Source organism: Mauremys reevesii, linkage group 2 (assembly GCF_016161935.1).
Source record: "Mauremys reevesii isolate NIE-2019 linkage group 2, ASM1616193v1, whole genome shotgun sequence".
NCBI lineage: Eukaryota > Metazoa > Chordata > Testudines > Geoemydidae > Mauremys > Mauremys reevesii.
This window is the reverse complement of record NC_052624.1, coordinates 1920369-1939300: the sequence shown is the minus strand read 5'-3', so window position 1 is coordinate 1939300 and position 18932 is coordinate 1920369. Positions and strand designations below refer to the sequence as shown.

At 64.3% G+C, this 18932-nt stretch overlaps 1 protein-coding gene across 1 annotated transcript in view; it reads left to right on the top strand.

Annotated features, from left to right (window-relative positions):
• Window positions 1-18932, top strand: part of LOC120399329 (SCO-spondin-like) — a 162555-nt gene that overhangs the window by 119961 nt on the left and 23662 nt on the right. The window contains exons 94-101 of the mRNA XM_039527511.1: window positions 290-448; window positions 1048-1178; window positions 3447-3571; window positions 4726-4772; window positions 7629-7690; window positions 7763-7910; window positions 14682-14843; window positions 16141-16257. Of these exons, the coding sequence (XP_039383445.1) occupies window positions 290-448; window positions 1048-1178; window positions 3447-3571; window positions 4726-4772; window positions 7629-7690; window positions 7763-7910; window positions 14682-14843; window positions 16141-16257 (951 nt within the window). The remainder of the gene's footprint in view (window positions 1-289; window positions 449-1047; window positions 1179-3446; window positions 3572-4725; window positions 4773-7628; window positions 7691-7762; window positions 7911-14681; window positions 14844-16140; window positions 16258-18932) is intronic.

Sequence of the window (18932 nt, the reverse complement as noted above, 5' to 3'; positions counted from 1 at the left end):
CCCCACTGGGCAGCCGGGCACAGTATAAGGGAAACTGAGGCACACATCGGGCTCCTCCTCCCTGCCCCCAGAGCACTTCCTTGCTGAGGGGGAAACTGAGGCAGGGGCTGAGGGGAAAGGGCCTGGCCGGAGTCAGTTAAGAGTGAGGACCAGACCCAGCTCTCCTGGTCGCACGGCCCCTCCTCTGGCTCCCAGGGGGAGGGTCTGGCCCCCCATGGCTGCTGGGGGCTGGGCGGGGCCCTGGGGCGCGTGCCAGGCTGCCATGCTGGGCCCCTCTCCTCTGCCGCAGGCGACTGCTCCTGGGGCCCCTGGACGCCGTGGACCCCGTGCTCGTGCAGCTTCCTGGTGCAGCAGCGCTACCGGAACCAGCTGGGCCCGGGCCCCCAGGGGGCGCTGTGCGTGGGGCTGGACGGCGAGTTCCGCACCTGCGACGCCTCCCAGTGCTCGGGTGAGGGGGGCAGGGCCCTGGGGGGGAGCTGGGTGTGGGGCTGTGGGGCAGGGACCCTGGGGGGGAGCTGGGGCAGGGGCCCGACTGGCTGGGCAGAGCCCTGGGTGGGAGCTGGGGCAGGGACAATGGCAGGGAGCTGCGGGGGCAGGGACCTGGGAGCCCGGGGGGGTTGGGACCTTGGGGAGGAGCCCGGGGGGGGCAGGGGCAGGGGCAGGGGCCCTGTGGGCGGAGCCCAGCAAGAATTCTGCTGTCACTCCCATGGTCAGAGAGCGCCCCCTGCAGGATGGACCTGCCCTCCTCCCCCATGAGCCCTGGGCACTCCCCCTCCAGGCACCGCCCCCCCCATGCTGGTGCCCGGGCACCCCGGGACTCCCCTCTCTGAGGCGGCAGGGTCTCCCGTAGAGGGGAGAGCGCCCCCTGGGGGCACCCAGAGCCATTTGTTCACCCCTCCATGTGGTGGGTCCCCCCCACTGGGAGCCTGGCTGTGGGGCCGTCGGACACCCGGGTTGCTGAGATGCTGCAGGCCAGGCAGGCAGCCCCGTCCCCTCCCCGGCCGGCAAGTCCTGTGCGGGGGGTGACCCTGTGCCCCTGCCCCGCAGAAGCCAGCTGTGAGCCTCCCTTCGAGTTCCGGGAGTGCGGGGTCCCCTGCGCCAGCCTGTGCTCCACGCTGCCGCGCCAGGAGCTGTGCACAGCCATCCCCCCGTGCCTGCCCGGCTGCTACTGCCCGCAGGTGAGGGGCACGGGGTCTCAGCAGGAGAGGGGCGTGGGGGGGTCTCAGCAGGAGAGGGGCAGGGACAGGGGCGTGGGGTCTCAGCAGGAGGGCGTGGGGACAGGGGCGTGGGGTCTCAGCAGGAGAGGCGCGGGGACAGGGGCGTGGGGGTCTCAGCAGGAGAGGGGCGCGGGGACAGGGCGCGGGGTCTCAGCAGGAGAGGGGCACCGGGGACAGGGGCGCGGGGTCTCAGCCGGCGCGGGGCGTGGGGACTGGGGCGTGGGGGGGTCTCAGCAGGAGAGGCGCGGGGACAGGGGCGCGGGGTCTCAGCAGGAGAGGGGCACCGGGGACTGGGGCGCGGGGGGGTCTCAGCAGGAGAGGGGCGCGGGGACAGGGGCGCGGGGGGGTCTCAGCAGGAGAGGGGCACCGGGGACAGGGGCGCGGGGTCTCAGCAGGAGAGGCGTGGGGACAGGGGCGCGGGGTCTCAGCAGGAGAGGCGCGGGGACAGGGGCGCGGGGGTCTCAGCAGGAGAGGCGTGGGGACAGGGGCGTGGGGGTCTCAGCAGGAGAGGGGCACGGGGACAGGGGCGCGGGAGGGTCTCAGCAGGAGAGGGGCACCAGGGGCAGGGGCGTGGGGGTCTCAGCAGGAGAGGGGCACCGGGGGCAGGGGCGTGGGGGGGTCTCAGCAGGAGAGGGATGCGGGGGCAGGGACGCGGGGGGGTCTCAGCAGGAGAGGGGGGCAGGGGGGGCTCAGCAGGAGAGGGGCACGGAGCCAGTCCTGGGCAAGGGGGTGGCCCCTACTGGGGCTCTCGGCCCTCCAGCTGGCCAGCAGGGCACGTCCCCGTGGCGGGCTCCTGCATCTCGAAGGTGCCAGCGTGGGGCAGGGCCACGGGCGGGTTTCTGGGCCAGTGCTCGGCCCCCACGCAGCAGATCCCCCATTGCCATGAGCTGCAGGGAGGTGGCGAGGCCTCGGCTGGGGCAGGTCCCTGCTCCTCACAGCCCTGCCGGTGCCCAGGTACCCGGGGGCAGGGCACAGACCCAGGAGGGCAGGGCACCGGGTACGGATGCAGGGCAGGGACACTGGAGGAACGACGGGGGCAGGGCACAGACCCCAAGCGGGGCAGGGCACCGGGTACGGATGCAGGGGAGGGACACTAGGGGAACAATGGGGGGCAGGGCACAGACCCCCCGTGGGGCAGGGCACCGGGTATGGATCGAGGGGAGGGGTGAGGGGCACTGGAGGAACGACGGGGGCAGGGCACAGACCCAGGGGGACAGGACACTGGGTACAGATCAGGGGGGAGGGACACTGGGAGCGATGGGGGCAGGGCACACACTCTGAGGGGGGCAGGGCACCGGGTATGGGGAGGGGGGAGGGGTGAGGGGCACTGGAGGAACGACGGGGGCAGGGCACAGACCCCGAGGGGGGCAGGGCACCGGGTATGGATCGGGGAGGGAGGGGCACTGGAGGAACGACGGGGCAGGGCACAGACCCGGGGCAGGGCACCGGGTATGGATCGCGGGGAGGGGTGAGGGGCACTGGAGGAACGACGGGGCAGGGCACAGACCCCGAGGGGGGCAGGGCACCGGGTATGGATCGAGGGGAGGGGTGAGGGGCACTGGAGGAACGACGGGGGCAGGGCACAGACCCCGGGGGACAGGACACTGGGTACAGATCAGGGGGGAGGGACACTGGGGAATGATGGGGGCAGGGCACACACTCTGAGGGGCAGGGCACCGGGTATGGGGGGAGGGGAGGGGCACTGGAGGAAGGACGGGGGCAGGGCACAGACCCCGGGGGGGGCAGGGCACCGGGTATGGATCGGGGGGAGGGGTGAGGGGCACTGGAGGAACAGACGGGGCAGGGCACCGGGTATGGATTGGGGAGGGGTGAGGGCACTGGAGGAACAGACGGGGGCAGGGCACCGGGTATGGATTGGGGAGGGGAGGGGCACTGGAGGAACGACGGGGCAGGGCACAGACCCCAAGCGGGGCAGGGCACTGGGTATGGATTGGGGGGAGGGGGGAGGGGCACTGGAGGAACGACGGGGGCAGGGCACAGACCCCGGGGGGGGCAGGGTTCGTGGGGAGTTATGGGGGTGTCTAGTGACACAGGCGGGGCCGGGTGCCCCCCAGCTGGGTGTGGGCGCCGGTGGCAGCTCCCTCCCTGGGTATCGACCGCTGCGCTGGGCAGAGCCCTGGGCAACGCGCTGGGGCACCTGCCCCTCAGGGCGGCCTGGCTGGGCCCGGGGCTCGGCCCCCTCTCACCCCTGCCCCTGTGCCCCGGCAGGGCCTGGTGGAGCAGAGGGGAGCCTGCGTGCCCCCCGCGCACTGCGGCTGCCTCCACCTCCGCCCGGGCCAAGGGCCCGTCTACCTGGCGGCCGGGGACACCGTGCTCGTGGCCTGCAAAGAGTGGTGAGTTGGTGGGCAGCTTCGCCAGGCGGGGCTGGGGGCTGCCACGGGGAGGGGACCGGGCAGCGGGGCCTGGGGGCCTGGCAGAGGGGACCGGTCCAGCCCTGCCCGGGGCCGGTGGCTGCTCGTGCAGCAGGTGGGTCGCCAGGCGGGGGTGGGGGCTGCCACGGGGAGGGGACCGGGCAGCAGGGCCTGGGGGCCTGGCAGAGGGGACCGGTCCAGCCCTGCCCGGGGCCGGTGGCTGCTCGTGCAGCAGGTGGGTCGCCAGGCGGGGCTGGGGGCTGCCACGGGGCGGGGACCGGGCAGCGGGGCCTGGGGGCCTGGCAGAGGGGACCGGTCCAGCCCTGCCCGGGGCCGGTGGCTGCTCCGTGCAGCAGGTGGGTTGCCAGGCGGGGCTGGGGGCTGCCACGGGAGGACCGGGCAGCAGGGCCTGGGGCCTGGCAGAGGACCGGTCCAGCCCTGCCCAGGGCCGGTGGCTGCTCGTGCAGCAGGTGGGTTGCCAGGCGGGGCTGGGGGCTGCCACGGGGAGGGGACCGGGCAGCGGGGCCTGGGGGCCTGGCAGAGGGGACCGGTCCAGCCCTGCCCGGGGCCGGTGGCTGCTCGTGCAGCAGGTGGGTCGCCAGGCGGGGCTGGGGGCTGCCACGGGAGGACCGGGCAGCAGGGCCTGGGGGCCTGGCAGAGGACCGGTCCAGCCCTGCCCGGGGCGGTGGCTGCTCGTGCAGCAGGTGGGTCGCCAGGCGGGGGTGGGGCTGCCACGGGGAGGACCGGGCAGCTGGGCCTGGGGGCCTGGCAGAGGGGACCGGTCCAGCCCTGCCCGGGGCCGGTGGCTGCTCGTGCAGCAGGTGGGTTGCCAGGCGGGGCCGGGGGCTGCCACGGGGAGGGGACCGGGCAGCGGGGCCTGGGGGCCTGGCAGAGGGGACCGGTCCAGCCCTGCCCGGGGCCGGTGGCTGCTCCGTGCAGCAGGTGGGTTGCCAGGCGGGGCTGGGGGCTGCCACGGGGAGGGGACCGGGCAGCGGGGCCTGGGGGCCTGGCAGAGGGGACCGGTCCAGCCCTGCCCGGGGCCGGTGGCTGCTCCGTGCAGCAGGTGGGTTGCCAGGCGGGGCCGGCGGCAGAGCAGTGGGCACGACGGGCACTAACCAGCCGGTTTGTCTCTGCAGCGTGTGCCAGGAGGGGGCGCTGCAGTGCAGCAGCGAGAGCTGCCAGGGTAAGTACCCCCTGCCCCCCACGGGCACCAGCGGGCGCCAGGAGGAACCTCCCCAGGGGGAGATCTGGGGGTGCCCCGTCCTGCGGGGCAGCGGGGGTGGCACTGCCGGCCCGAGACAGGGCTGAGCCGGACGGACCCTGGACGGCTCTGGGCCCCACTCAGCTCTGTCCCCTGGTGCCAGCGCAGGGCCCTTCTGAGATCTCTGGGGTGGGGGAGCCAGTCTGCCCCGCGTCGATACCCACCCCCTGCCCCACAGCCAGCCTGCTCCAGCACCCCGATACCCACCCCCTGCATCTCCCAGCCAGCCTGCCCCAGCACCCCGATACCCACCCCCTGCCCCACCGCCAGCCTGCCCCAGCACCCTGATATGCACCCCCTGCATCTCCCAGCCAGCCTGCCCCACGTCGATACCCACCCCCTGCCCCACAGCCAGCCTGCCCCAGCACCCCGATATGCACCCCCTGCATCTCCCAGCCAGCCTGCCCCAGCACCCCGATACCCACCCCCTGCATCTCCCAGCCAGCCTGCCCCAGCACCCCGATACCCACCCCCTGCCCCACAGCCAGCCTGCTCCAGCACCCGATCGCACCCCTGTACCTCCCAGCCAGCCTGCCCCAGCCCCCCGATACCCACCCCCTGCCCCACAGCCAGCCTGCTCCAGCACCCCGATACCCACCCCCTGCATCTCCCAGCCAGCCTGCCCCAGCACCCCGATACCCACCCCCTGCATCTCCCAGCCAGCCTGCTCCAGCACCCCAATATCCACCCCCTGCACCTCCCATCCAGCCTGCTCCAGCACCCCGATACGCACCCCCGGCCCCACAGCCAGCCTGCCCCAGCACCCGATCGCACCCCTGTACCTCCCAGCCAGCCTGCCCCAGCACCCGATACCCACCCCTGCCCCACAGCCAGCCTGCTCCAGCACCCCGATATGCACCCCCTGCACCTCCCAGCCAGCCTGCTCCAGCACCCCGATACCCACCCCCAGCCCCACAGCCAGCCAGCCCCAGCACCCCGATACCCACCCCCGGCACCACCCACCCAGCCTGCCCCAGCACCCGATCGCACCCCTGTACCTCCCAGCCAGCCTGCCCCAGCACCCGATACCCACCCCTGCACCTCCCATCCAGCCTGCTCCAGCACCCCGATACCCACCCCCTGCACCTCCCAGCCAGCCTGCTCCAGCACCCGATACCCACCCCTGCCCCACAGCCAGCCTGCCCCAGCACCCCGATACGCACCCCCTGCATCTCCCAGCCAGCCTGCTCCAGCACCCCGATACGCACCCCCTGGCCCACAGCCAGCCTGCCCCAGCACCCGATCGCACCCCTGCATCTCCCAGCCAGCCTGCTCCAGCACCCGATACCCACCCCTGCCCCACAGCCAGCCTGCCCCAGCACCCGATACCCACCCCTGTACCTCCCAGCCAGCCTGCCCCAGCATCCCGATACCCACCCCTGCACCTCCCAGCCAGCCTGCCCCAGCACCCGATCGCACCCCTGCCCCACAGCCAGCCTGCCCCAGCACCCCAATACCCACCCCTGCCCCACAGCCAGCCTGCTCCAGCATCCCGATATCCACCCCCTGCACCTCCCATCCAGCCTGCTCCAGCACCCCGATACGCACCCCCTGTACCTCCCATCCAGCCTGCTCCAGCACCCCGATACGCACCCCCTGTACCTCCCAGCCAGCCTGCCCCAGCACCCCGATACGCACCCCCTGCATCTCCCAGCCAGCCTGCTCCAGCAACCCGATATCCACCCCCTGCACCTCCCATCCAGCCTGCTCCAGCACCCCGATACGCACCCCCTGCATCTCCCAGCCAGCCTGCTCCAGCATCCCGATATCCACCCCCTGCACCTCCCAGCCAGCCTGCCCCAGCACCCCGATACCCACCCCCAGCCCCACAGCCAGCCTGCTCCAGCACCCCGATACCCACCCCCTGCATCTCCCAGCCAGCCTGCCCCAGCACCCGATACCCACCCCTGTACCTCTGCCCCAGCACGATATCCACCCCTGCATCTCCCAGCCAGCCTGCCCCAGCAACCCGATACCCACCCCCGGCCCACAGCCAGCCTGCCCCAGCACCCGATACACACCCCTGCACCTCCCAGCCAGCCTGCCCCAGCACCCGATACCCACCCCTGCACCTCCCAGCCAGCCTGCCCCAGCACCCGATATCCACCCCTGCCCCACAGCCAGCCTGCTCCAGCACCCCGATACCCACCCCCTGCATCTCCCAGCCAGCCTGCTCCAGCACCCCAATATCCACCCCCTGCACCTCCCATCCAGCCTGCTCCAGCACCCCGATACGCACCCCCTGTACCTCCCAGCCGGCCTGCCCCAGCACCCCGATAGCCACCCCCTGCCCCACCGCCAGCCTGCTCCAGCACCCCGATACCCACCCCCTGCACCTCCCAGCCAGCCTGCCCCAGCACCCCGATACGCACCCCCTGCATCTCCCAGCCAGCCTGCTCCAGCACCCCGATACCTACCCCCTACCCCACAGCCAGCCTGCCCCAGCACCCCGATACCTACCCCCTGCCCCACAGCCAGCCTGCTCCAGGTGTTGCTGCCACGGGCCGGGCCCGGCCCCGCTCCCCCGGGTGTCTGTGCCCCGAGCCGGGCCCGGCCCCGCTCCCCCGGGTGTCGCTGCCCCGGGCCGGGCCCGGCCCCGCTCCCCTGGGTGTCGCTGCCCCGCTCCCCTGGGTGTCGCTGCCCCGGGCCGGGCAGCGGGAGCTGGGCAGATGGGGGGAAGCTCTGCACCGTGGCCCTCTCTGCAGATGCTGCCCCTGTTGCCCGGCCCTGGCGGCGTCAGTGGGGCTCACGGCTCTGCCTGTGGCTTTCGCCCCCCAGGCCTGCTGCCCCTGAGCGAGTGGTCGGCCTGGACGCCCTGCACCTCCTGCCTGCCCCTCTCGGCTCTCAGCCCCGGCACCCTCTCCGTGCTCCTGGCGCAGCACGGCGGCTGGCAGGACAGTGGGCACCCCCAGCCAGACGTCGCCCCCCTGGCCTCGGTGCAGCACCGCTACCGGGTGTGCCTGGACCCCCAGACCGGCCTGCCCTGGGCCGGCGAGGCAGCGCTGTGCTCCGCCGAGCTGCAGCAGGAGCGGCTCTGCCCCGACCCCCACCTCTGTGAAGGTACCTGGGGGCCGGGGGCTGGGGGCTGCGGCCGGGGCACGGCTGGACAGGGTCACTGCTCGGAGGGGAGACGCCCGGAGCAACCCAGCTGCTGCGGGGCATGGACGGGGCCCCTCCGCTAGCCCCTCCGTCAGCACTGGCCCCAGGGCCCCGGGGTGGCAGCCGGGGGCGCTGGGCTGGAGGGAGCATGGCCGGGGCTCAGCAGGGGGCGCTCACCCTTTGGCCAGTGCTGGCCCCAGTGTCATAGGGGTGCCCTAGGGGGCACTGGGCTGCAGGGAGGCGGGAGCATGGCGGCGCTGGCTGTAGGGACGGGGTCTCAGCAGGGGGCTCAGGAGGGTGCTGGGCTGTAGGGCCGGGGGCTCAGGAGGGGCGCTGGGCTGTAGGGACGGGGGCTCAGCAGGGGCTCAGGAGGCGCTGGGCTGTAGGGACGGGGGGCTCAGCAGGGGGCGCTGGGCTGTAGGGACGGGGGGCTCAGGGGGGCGCTGGGCTGTGGGAAGCAGGGGGCTCAGGAGGGGGTGCTGGGCTGTAGGGTGTGACGGTGCGGTTCTGGCGGGACCCAACTGAGAGTGCCAAATCAGGACCAATTGCTCAAACAGGGCAGTTACAGCCCTAGGCTGGGGTTTTTCCACCTCTAAGGCAAACCAAACCAGCCAGACAAAAAGGACTTTGGTCTCACCCCACTGGCTAACCACAAGTCACACAAGCAATTTCCTTAGACACTCCAGTCTCCCAGTATCACCACCAGTGCACTCGTCCTGGGGATGAATGGTTATGAAAACCAACACCCCAATAAAAGAAAAAGGTTCTCTCAATCCCAAAGGACCAAGCCCCAGACCCAGGTCAATATACACATCAGATCTTACCCACAAATCACGCTGTTGCCAATCCTTTAGAATCTAAAATCTAAAGGTTTATTTACAAAGGGAAAAAGGTAGAGAAGAGAGGTAGAATTGGTTAAATGGAATCAATTACATACAGTGATGGCAAAGTTCTTAGTTCAGGCTTGCAGCAGTGCTGGAGTAAACTGCAGGTTCAGATTAAGTCTCTGGAATACATCCCCCGCTGGGATGGGTCCTCAGTCCCTGGTGTAGAGCTTCAGTTTGTAGCAAAGTCCCTCCAGAGGTCAGAAGCAGGATTGAAGACAAGATGGAGATGAGGCATTAGCCTTATATAGACTTTTCCAGGTGTAAGAATCCCTTTGTCTTCACTGTGGAAATTTACAGCAAAATGGAGCCTGGAGTCACATGGGCCAGTCCCTGCATACTTTGCTGAGTCACAAGGCGTGTCTGCCTTCGCTCCATGGGTCAATTGTGTAGCCGATGGCCCTTTAATGGGCCATCAAGCCAGCTATGCCGGGCTAACATCAGCTTTGTCTGGGACACTTCCCAGAGGCAGAGCATAATACAGAATACAGACAGTACAGAGCCAATACTTATAACTTCAACTACAAAATGATACAGACATACAGACAGCATAATCATAACCAGCAACCCAGAACCTGGTCTTAGACACCTTAGATGACCCCCTTTACCCAAGGTTTGGTGCCACTACAGGACCTTGGTTGCAACCCATGTTCTATATGGTCCCCATTTATATCAATAACGTCACACCCCCAACGCAAAATTGATGCAGGAAGGGATGACAAAACATCGCTGACTGCATCCCAAGAGCGCCCTTTCCTTGGGTCTGTCTCACTACAGCTAGTGTTGGGCTAGAGGCCGCACCAGTGTATAACCGAAATGGTTTATCAAAGTCATGTTCAATAACATGAATGAATCTCCTTACAAACTCAAGGTATAACTTGGTTAGCTTTTGCAGCATGGTTCCTGTATGTTTCATGTGATCTTGCCAAGAGCTAAAGAAAACAGCTACTTTATCCATACCAGCTTTGGCCAATGTTTTGAACCCAATTAACATTAAACCAATGTAGATATTGATGTTGTTCATAGTACAGGACTTTTGGCATTTAGCCATGAAAGCAATATGGTAGTGTGCCTCAGTTTCCCCTTTCATAGAGCACATCAGGTCTGGAATGTATTTTCCCCTGTGAAAAGTTCCAACACTGTTTACAGGCATTAACTGTGAAACATCAGTATAGCAAGGCCCTTTAACATAAAGTGTGTTTTCATGTATTCCTTTCAACATGTTCAAGGGATTTTCCAAAAGATTAGGCACATTGTACATTGTTACAGTTAGCATTAGCAATAACAACAAATTGATTGCAAGTGTCCATCTACAAACATGTTTGTCATGCCACACCCTTGGCTCAATACCATTGGAGTTTGGGCCTTTTAGGGTTAACCTGTGGGTTCCCTTTGCACAATTCAGTCTTCTCTTTCCTTCTTGTCCTTCAGGATTAAACCCTGATTTCTCTTGCTTAACAGAGATCACTGGCTGATGGGGTGGGCCCTCTGTGCTAACAGCTATTAGCAATTCTTTCTTCTCCCTGCCAGCCAAGTAATTTGCATTAACACGGATACTAGCTTTTAACTCTTCAGCTGCTATGGATTTCAAGGCTGGACTTCGTCTTACAGAGATACCACACCAATTTAAAGGGTCTGAGGGTGAGAGCTGGCTTGCTCTCCCCTGCCTCCTCAAGCATTCAGCCATAAAACTGTTCTGCTCTGAAACACCAGTAACTGAATCTGTCCTCAGATCCTGAAGCACAGACTGCTCACTTACAGATTCAGCATGGAGACATTCCTGTCCCAACACCATTGTCTCCCCAACAAGCTGGCTACACACAGCCAGGTGGTTATAGAGCTGCTCAACTTCCTTAACAGCTTCTACTCCACCTGAGACCTTTTCAAAGCTGCCCACACTGGATCTCTCAAAAGGAAAGTCAGTGGATCCATTCACAACCGAAAATTTCTGGCTGTTAGGAACTGAAACTTTCTTGATTAAATCACTTTTACACCCTTTAGTTGCAGTAAACTGCTTGCACAGGCTACCATGAGGATTCCTTTCCCCAGGAGCTTCTCTAAGCAGCAATTCACCCCTCACAGAAATTCTGCCCTTCCCCTCTCCACCTAGGGCTTGCTCTACAGGAACACTTCCCTGAGCAACCACAGCCGCTTTCTGGGTCTCACTTACACTTAGACTCACTTCAGGCCCCACAGGCGGATTTCTACACAATCCCCTTTTAGGCACACCTACAGACTTTCTAGATAACAGGTCAGAAGCAGTCTCCTTCCCTTGGCCATGAACAAGTTCAGGAATCTTTTCTTTCTTGCTACAAGTTGTCAAACTGTCAGTAGGTAACACAATTAAATCACCTTCATGCTCTCCTTGTGCCCTGTCTAGGGTATCACCCTGATCAGACAGAGTTGCTGCACCCTTTTCCAACCACACATTAGCAACTGGCAAACTACAAGCACCAGAACTGTCTGGTCTCTGGGATTTTGCTAAGACACTAACTGGATGCAACCTAGTCACAGTGCCATTCTCCCCAGCAGACACAAACTCAGGACCATTCCCTTCCTGGGCTTTAGCTGTATTTACAACCCACTCCGAGACAACTAAATCACCCTCAACCATCACAGGCTGAAAGGCCCCTTCTGTCTGCTTCACAGACACAGAAGAGCCGGAGACACATTCTCCTTCACCAGGCACACAGCTTGGGATCTCATTTCCCTTGTCCCAGCACACAGGGCTGTTCACAGACAACTGCTTGGAGACCGAGATAGCTTCCTTCATAGGCAAGTCAATACCCCTGACAGAGACAGGCACATTCCCTCCACTGTCACATTTCTCCACACAGGAAACAGGTAAGGGATATGGACACTCATCTTCCACTATCCCTCCCTTCCCAAACTCCTGATTAGACAAAGCCATCAGCTCACAAGGCTGCCTAGGTTCCTTCAAACTTTCCCTACCAGGCACATTACCTCTCCCAACAGATAAGCTGCTGCTCTTTTCACTACACTGAGCTACTTTTAGCAAATCACAGTTACCCATTTCAGGTTTACTTCTACAAGCTGCACTAGCCAATAATTCATTACCCATTACAAATTTACCCTCTCCTTCCTCAGTTAGGGATTTAACCTGAGAAACATTTTCCTCCCCAATGAGATCTTTCTGCTCTTGATCTAACTCCAGATTCACTTCTGAGACATCAGACAGACATTCAGAAACTTCATTCCCAGACAAGCTGCTTTTTTGCACAGACAAACCTTTGGAGCAACCCTTCTCAGGCAAATCATTGCTCACAATAGACACAGGTTTAAGATCATTCCTCTCCTGTGACTGGCTACCTGGATTGAACAAAGCTTTAACATTTTCCCCAATTAAAAGATCTTTAGGCAATAACTTCCTGACGCCAGCTATCACTGCATGCTGAGCCCCATTCCACTCAAGGTGGATTCTGGCTAAAGGCACACGGACAGTAAACTCACAGAGGATCACAACATTCACACTCTGATTTGGTAAATAATCTTCCTCTTTGACCAGATCTGCTTTAACAAGAGTGATGTTAGAAGCCATAGTTTGCCCTAAACAGCTTTTACCATTGACTTTTACACTCTCATCCATAGCACTGGCACAATTTATGGGGCCACCCCCTACTGAACACACAGTAACAGCATTGACATAAAAGGTGGCACTGTTGGGGTACATTTGGTTACCCCCAGACAACTGCTCAGAGTTATACAACATACCAACATTGTTACAAACTGGACTTTCAAGAGGATACAGTCTCTGCCGTTCTTCCCTTGCTTTTTTGACTTGGAGCTGGAGTCTAGCAGCTTCTTGTTGCATCTTGTGAGTCTCCTGCTGCACCTTGCGAGTCTCCTCCTCAGCAGCCAGCAGCTCCAGATCAAACTGCAGGCTGTCTCTCAAGGCTTGCAGTTTCCTTGCATTTCCTGATGCTTTCTGTCTCATGGTCACTGACCTTTAACCAACCAAACTCTCAATCCCAAAGTTAAAATTTGGATAGCGTGGGGTTCTGACCCAAAGCTTAATTGACCTGGTTCTGTGGATCCTGCCGACTACGCCACTGTGACGGTGCGGTTCTGGCGGGACCCAACTGAGAGTGCCAAATCAGGACCAATTGCTTAAACAGGGCAGTTACAGCCCTAGGCTGGGGTTTTTCCACCTCTAAGGCAAACCAAACCAGCCAGACAAAAGGACTTTGGTCTCACCCCACTGGCTAACCACAAGTCACACAAGCAATTTCCTTAGACACTCCAGTCTCCCAGCATCACCACCAGTGCACTCGTCCTGGGGATAAATGGTTATGAAAACCAACACCCCAATAAAAGAAAAAGGTTCCCTCGATCCCAAAGGACCAAGCCCCAGACCCAGGTCAATATACACATCTGATCTTACCCACAAATCACGCTGTTGCCAATCCTTTAGAATCTAAAATCTAAAGGTTTATTTACAAAGGGAAAAAGGTAGAGATGAGAGGTAGAATTGGTTAAATGGAATCAATTACATACAGTAATGGCAAAGTTCTTAGTTCAGGCTTGCAGCAGTGCTGGAGTAAACTGCAGGTTCAGATTAAGTCTCTGGAATACATCCCCCGCTGGGATGGGTCCTCAGTCCCTGGTGTAGAGCTTCAGTTTGTAGCAAAGTTCCTCCAGAGGTAGAAGCAGGATTGAAGACAAGATGGAGATGAGGCATTAGCCTTATATAGACTTTTCCAGGTGTAAGAATCCCTTTGTCTTCACTGTGGAAATTTACAGCAAAATGGAGCCTGGAGTCACATGGGCCAGTCCCTGCACTTTGCTGAGTCACAAGGCGTGTCTGCCTTCGCTCCATGGGTCAATTGTGTAGCCGATGGCCCTTTAATGGGCCATCAAGCCAGCTATGCTGGGCTAACATCAGCTTTGTCTGGGACACTTCCCAGAGGCAGAGCATAATACAGAATACAGACATTACAGAGCCAATACTTATAACTTCAACTACAAAATGATACACAGACATACAGACAGCATAATCATAACCAGCAACCCAGAACCTGGTCTTAGACACCTTAGATGACCCCCTTTACCCAAGGTTTGGTGCCACCTCAGGACCTTGGTTGCAACCCATGTTCTATATGGTCCCCATTTATATCAATAACGTCACATAGGGATGGGGGGCTCTGGGGGGCGCTGGGCTGTAGGGACGGGGGGCTCAGGGGGGTGCTGGGCTGTGGGAAGCCGGGGGCTCAGGAGGGGGTGCTGGGCTGTAGGGATGGGGGGCTCAGGGGGGCGCTGGGCTGTAGGGACGGGGGGCTCAGGAGGGGGCACTGGGCTGTGGGAAGCAGGGGGCGGTAATAGGTAATAATTGGAGATATACCAATCTCCTAGAATTGGAAGGGACCTTGAAAGGTCATTGAGTCCAGCCCCTGCCTTCACTAGCAGGACCAATTTCTGCCCTAGATCCCTAAGTGGCCCCCTCAAGGATTGAGCTCACAACCCTGGGTTTAGCAGGCCAATGCTCAAACCACTGAGCTATCCTTCCCCCCTGTCAGTGCTGGCCCCATGTACTGTCTCAGGGTGGGGCTCTGCGAGGGGAGTCCTCCCCCCGACCTGGCTCCCTAGATCCCCTGCCCCCCAACTGGGTCCGCTCCTGCACTGCTGAGCCTGCTGCTGCCAAACAGCCGCCTTGCCCCAGCAGTGGCTGCATCTCAGTGGCGGGTGGATGCCCCCAGGCAGCCTGGGGCCCGAGGGGCGGAGGCTGGCATCCCTGCTGCCCCGGGGGCAGGGTGGGCGTGTGGGGCCAGAGAGGGCCCGTTGGGGTGGGGTGCTGGGTGCCCAGTGCTGCAGCTCTGGCTCTGTGTCTCAGATCTCTGCCTGTGGAGCGAGTGGAGCCCCTGGGGCCCGTGCCGGGAGCCCTGCAGCGGTGGCTTCCGGCTGCGCCGGCGCCACGTCCAGCCCCCGGCCGACGGCAGGCGGTGCTGGGGAGCCCGGGTCCAGTCGGAGAGCTGCAACACGGCCGCCTGCCCGGGTAACGCAGCCGGGGCCCTGCCGCCCCCCCGCGCCCGGCACAGGGCCCTGCCACCCCCCGCACCCGGCACAGGGCCCTGCCGCCCACACGTCCCCGGCGCAGGGCCCTGCCACCCCCCCGCGCCCGTCCCGGCGCAGGGCCCTGCCACCCCGGCGCAGGGCCCTGCCAACCCCGCACCGCCCGGCGCAGGGCCCTGCCAACCACCAGTGCCTGTCCCGGCGCAGGGCCCTGCCACCCCACCCCGGCGCAGGGCCCGGCCACCCCCCCGCGCCCGCCCCCGGTGCCGGGCCCCGCCGCCCACCAGTGCCTGTCCCCGGCGCAGGGCCCGGACCCCCCCCGCACCCGGCGCAGGGCCCTGCCACCCACCAGTGCCTGTCCCCGGCGCAGGGCCCTGCCGCCCACCCAAGCCCGTCCCCGGCGCAGGGCCCTGACACCCCGCGCAGGGCCCTGCCGCCCCCCCGCGCCCGTCCCCGGCGCAGGGCCCTGCCGCCCCCCCCGCGCCCGTCCCCAGCGCAGGGCCCTGCCGCCCCTGCACCTGGCGCGGGGCCCTGCCGCCCACACGTCCCGGCGCAGGGCCCTGCCGCCCACCAGTGCCTGTCCCGGCGCAGGGCCCTGCCACCCCGCGCCCGCCCCGGCACAGGGCCCTGCCGCCACACGTCCCCAGCGCAGGGCCCTGCCGCCCCGCGCCCGTCCCGGCGCAGGGCCCTGCCGCCCACCAATGCCCATCCCGGCGCAGGCCCTGCCGCCCCCCCCGCGCCCGTCCCCAGCGCAGGGCCCTGCCACCCCGCACCCGGCGCGGGGCCCTGCCGCCCACGTCCCGGCGCAAGGCCCTGCCGCCCACCAGTGCCCGTCCCGGCGCGGGGCCCTGCCGCCCACCAGTGCCCGTCGGCGCGGGGCCCTGCCGCCCACCAGTGCCCGTCCCCGGCGCAGGGCCCTGCCGCCCACCAGTGCCCGTCCCCGGTGCAGGCCCTGCCACGCGTTGCGAGGGCTCCCAGCCCCCCGTCCATGGTCGCCCCATGGCAGGCAGGGCCCTTGGCTGGGCTGTCGGGAGCTGGGGGCGATGGAGGGGGGGGATGGGCGCCCCCCACTCGAGATCTGCGCCCCGTCTAGCTTTCCTGCTGCCCTGGGGGGGCCCAGCCGCGTCCTGGGGAGGGGGATGCCCAGCTGGGTGTGGCTGGGAACCTGCCCGCCGGGCGTCTGACGGGGCTCTGCCCCTCCCGGCCTTGCCCCCGTCGCCTGCAGGGGGGGGCTCCAGGGCAGGCGTGGGGGCTCCCTGACTCCCCGGCTGTGCCCCCAGGGGAGGAGTGCGAGGATCGGGGCAAGGAGCACGCCCCAGCCTGCGCCAACCGCTGCCCCCGCACCTGCGCCGACCTGTGGGAGCACGTGGAGTGTCTGCAGAGGGAGTGCAAGCCAGGTACCCGCCCCCTCGCCCCCCGCTGTACCCACCCCACGGCGCTCATCCAGCCCCTTGTGCTCCTGCCCCACATCCACCCAGTCCCACAGCGCTCACCCAGCCCCTCGTCCCCCTGCCCCATCCTCCCCTCCACCCAGCCCCACGGCACTCACCCAGCCCCTCGTCCTCCGGCCCCACATCCACCCAGTCCCACAGCGCTCACCCAGCCCCTCGGCCTCCTGCCCCACATCCACCCAGCCCCTGGGCACTCACCCAGCCCCTCGTCCTCCTGCCCCACATCCACCCAGTCCCATGGCGCTCACCCAGCCCCGTCCCCCCCTCCCTCCAGCCCCCTCGTCCCCCTGCCCCATCCTCCTCTCCACCCAGCCCCACGGCACTCACCCAGCCCCTCGTCCTCCTGCCCCACATCCACCCAGCCCACAGCACTCACCCAGCCCCCTCATCCCCCTGTCCTACATCCACCCAGCCCCATGGCAGTCATCCAGCCCCGTCCCCACATCCACCCAGCCCCACTGCGCTCACCCAGCCCCGTCCACCCCTCCAAGAAGCCCCAAGGCGCACACCCAGCCCCCTTGTCCCCACACCCCACATTATCCAGCCCCATGGCGCTCACCCAGCCCCCTCATCCCCCCACCCCACATTACCCAGCCTCCTCATCCTTCTGCCCCACATTACCCAGCCCCATGGTGTTAGGGGGCTTATTCCTTCACCCTCTCACTTCCCTGGTCCTTCTCGCATGAACGGAGCAACAATCCCCGAAGTCTGAAGGCGCAAACAATTCAGTGTTTATTGGGGTGAACTTCCAGCCAGCAGGAGTCCAGTTTCCTTCCTCAGTCTCCCCTTCCCAGCCCTGACACCACAGAGCCTGGCCTGTGTCCCTGTCCCTGTTCCCATCCCCCTTTAGCACAACACGATCCCAATTCCCCCATCCCCAGTCCCTGTTCCCCCCCAGCCCCCCAGCCCCACGCTTCCTGATTGACCTGAGTTCCGCTTAGCTAGACCTTAACCAATCATTGTACTGAAATGTAACTAACCAATCCTGACACATTGTAACATGGTTATTTAACCAATTATACCCCACCACCGTCATCGGGTTACACCCAACAACATTAATTATCCAGCAGCCAGAAGCAACCACAGACCCAGCCAGAGACCATGCAAATAAACACACAAACAATACAGAAGGGAGGATTTCACAGCTACACCTGTACAGACAGAAGAGTTCTCCAGCTGGGTCTATTGATCAGTGAGTCTTGCCAGACAGGCTGCGATCAAACTACATTTCCTTTTGCATCTTCTAGGCTCTTCCCTTTCTCTGGAGGTGGGAGGAATATCCGGGCAGGGTTGGATTCCGAGCAGCCCAATCGCACCTTATTTCCATGGGCTAGTTTGGAATGGGAGGATGTGACCAGACACTTCCCAGCTCATCAGGTTTCAGAGCAGCAGCCGGGTTAGTCTGTATCCGCACAAAGACCAGGAGCCCTGTGGCACCGGAGAGCTTCCGGCTGCCTGACTACACCTTAGCTGAAGGCCTCAGCCTGTCCCAGCGAGAGAAGCCCCTGCACAGACAGGGACTGTGATTCTTGCTTTTCTACCTCTCCAACTAGCTAAGTGAGAATACACCAAAGAGTCCTGGGGCACCTTATAGACTAACAGACGTCTGTTAGTCTATAAGGTGCCCAGGACTCTTTGCTGCTTTTACAGAACCAGACTAACACGGCTCCCCTCTGATACTTGATAATACACCTACATTCTTAAAGTCGAGGCCTTTGCAGACAGGCCTGAATATCTATATCCTAACACATGGCACTCACCCAGCCCCTCGTCCTCCTGCCCCACATCACCCAGCCCCACAGCGCTCACCCAGCCCCTCGTCCTCCTGCCCCACATCACCCAGCCCCACAGCGCTCACCCAGGCCCTCGTCCTCCTGCCCCACATCACCCAGCCCCACAGCGCTCACCCAGCCCCTCGTCCTCCTGCCCCACATCACCCAGCCCCACAGTGCTCACCCAGCCCCTCTTCCTCCTGCCCCACATCACCCAGCCCCACAGTGCTCACCCAGCCCCTCGTCCTCCTGCCCCACATCACCCAGCCCCACAGTGCTCACCCAGCCCCTCGTCCTCCTGCCCCACATCACCCAGCCCCACAGCACTCACCCAGCCCCTCGTCCTCCTGCCCCACCTCACCCAGCCCCACAGTGCTCACCCAGCCCCTCGTCCTCCTGCCCCACCTCACCCAGCCCCACAGTGCTCACCCAGCCCCTCGTCCTCCTGCCCCATCACCCAGCCCCACAGTGCTCACCCAGCCCTCGTCCTCCTGCCCCACATCACCCAGCCCCACAGTGCTCACCCAGGCCCTCGTCCTCCTGCCCCACATCACCCAGCCCCACAGGGCTCACCCAGCCCCTCGTCCTCCTGCCCCACATCACCCAGCCCCACAGTGCTCACCCAGCCCCACGTCCGCCAGCCCCACATCACCCAGCCCCACAGCGCTCACCCAGGCCCTCGTCCTCCTGCCCCACATCACCCAGCCCCACAGCGCTCACCCAGGCCCTCGTCCTCCTGCCCCACATCACCCAGCCCCACAGCGCTCACCCAGGCCCTCGTCCTCCTGCCCCACATCACCCAGCCCCACAGTGCTCACCCAGCCCCTCGTCCTCCTGCCCCACATCACC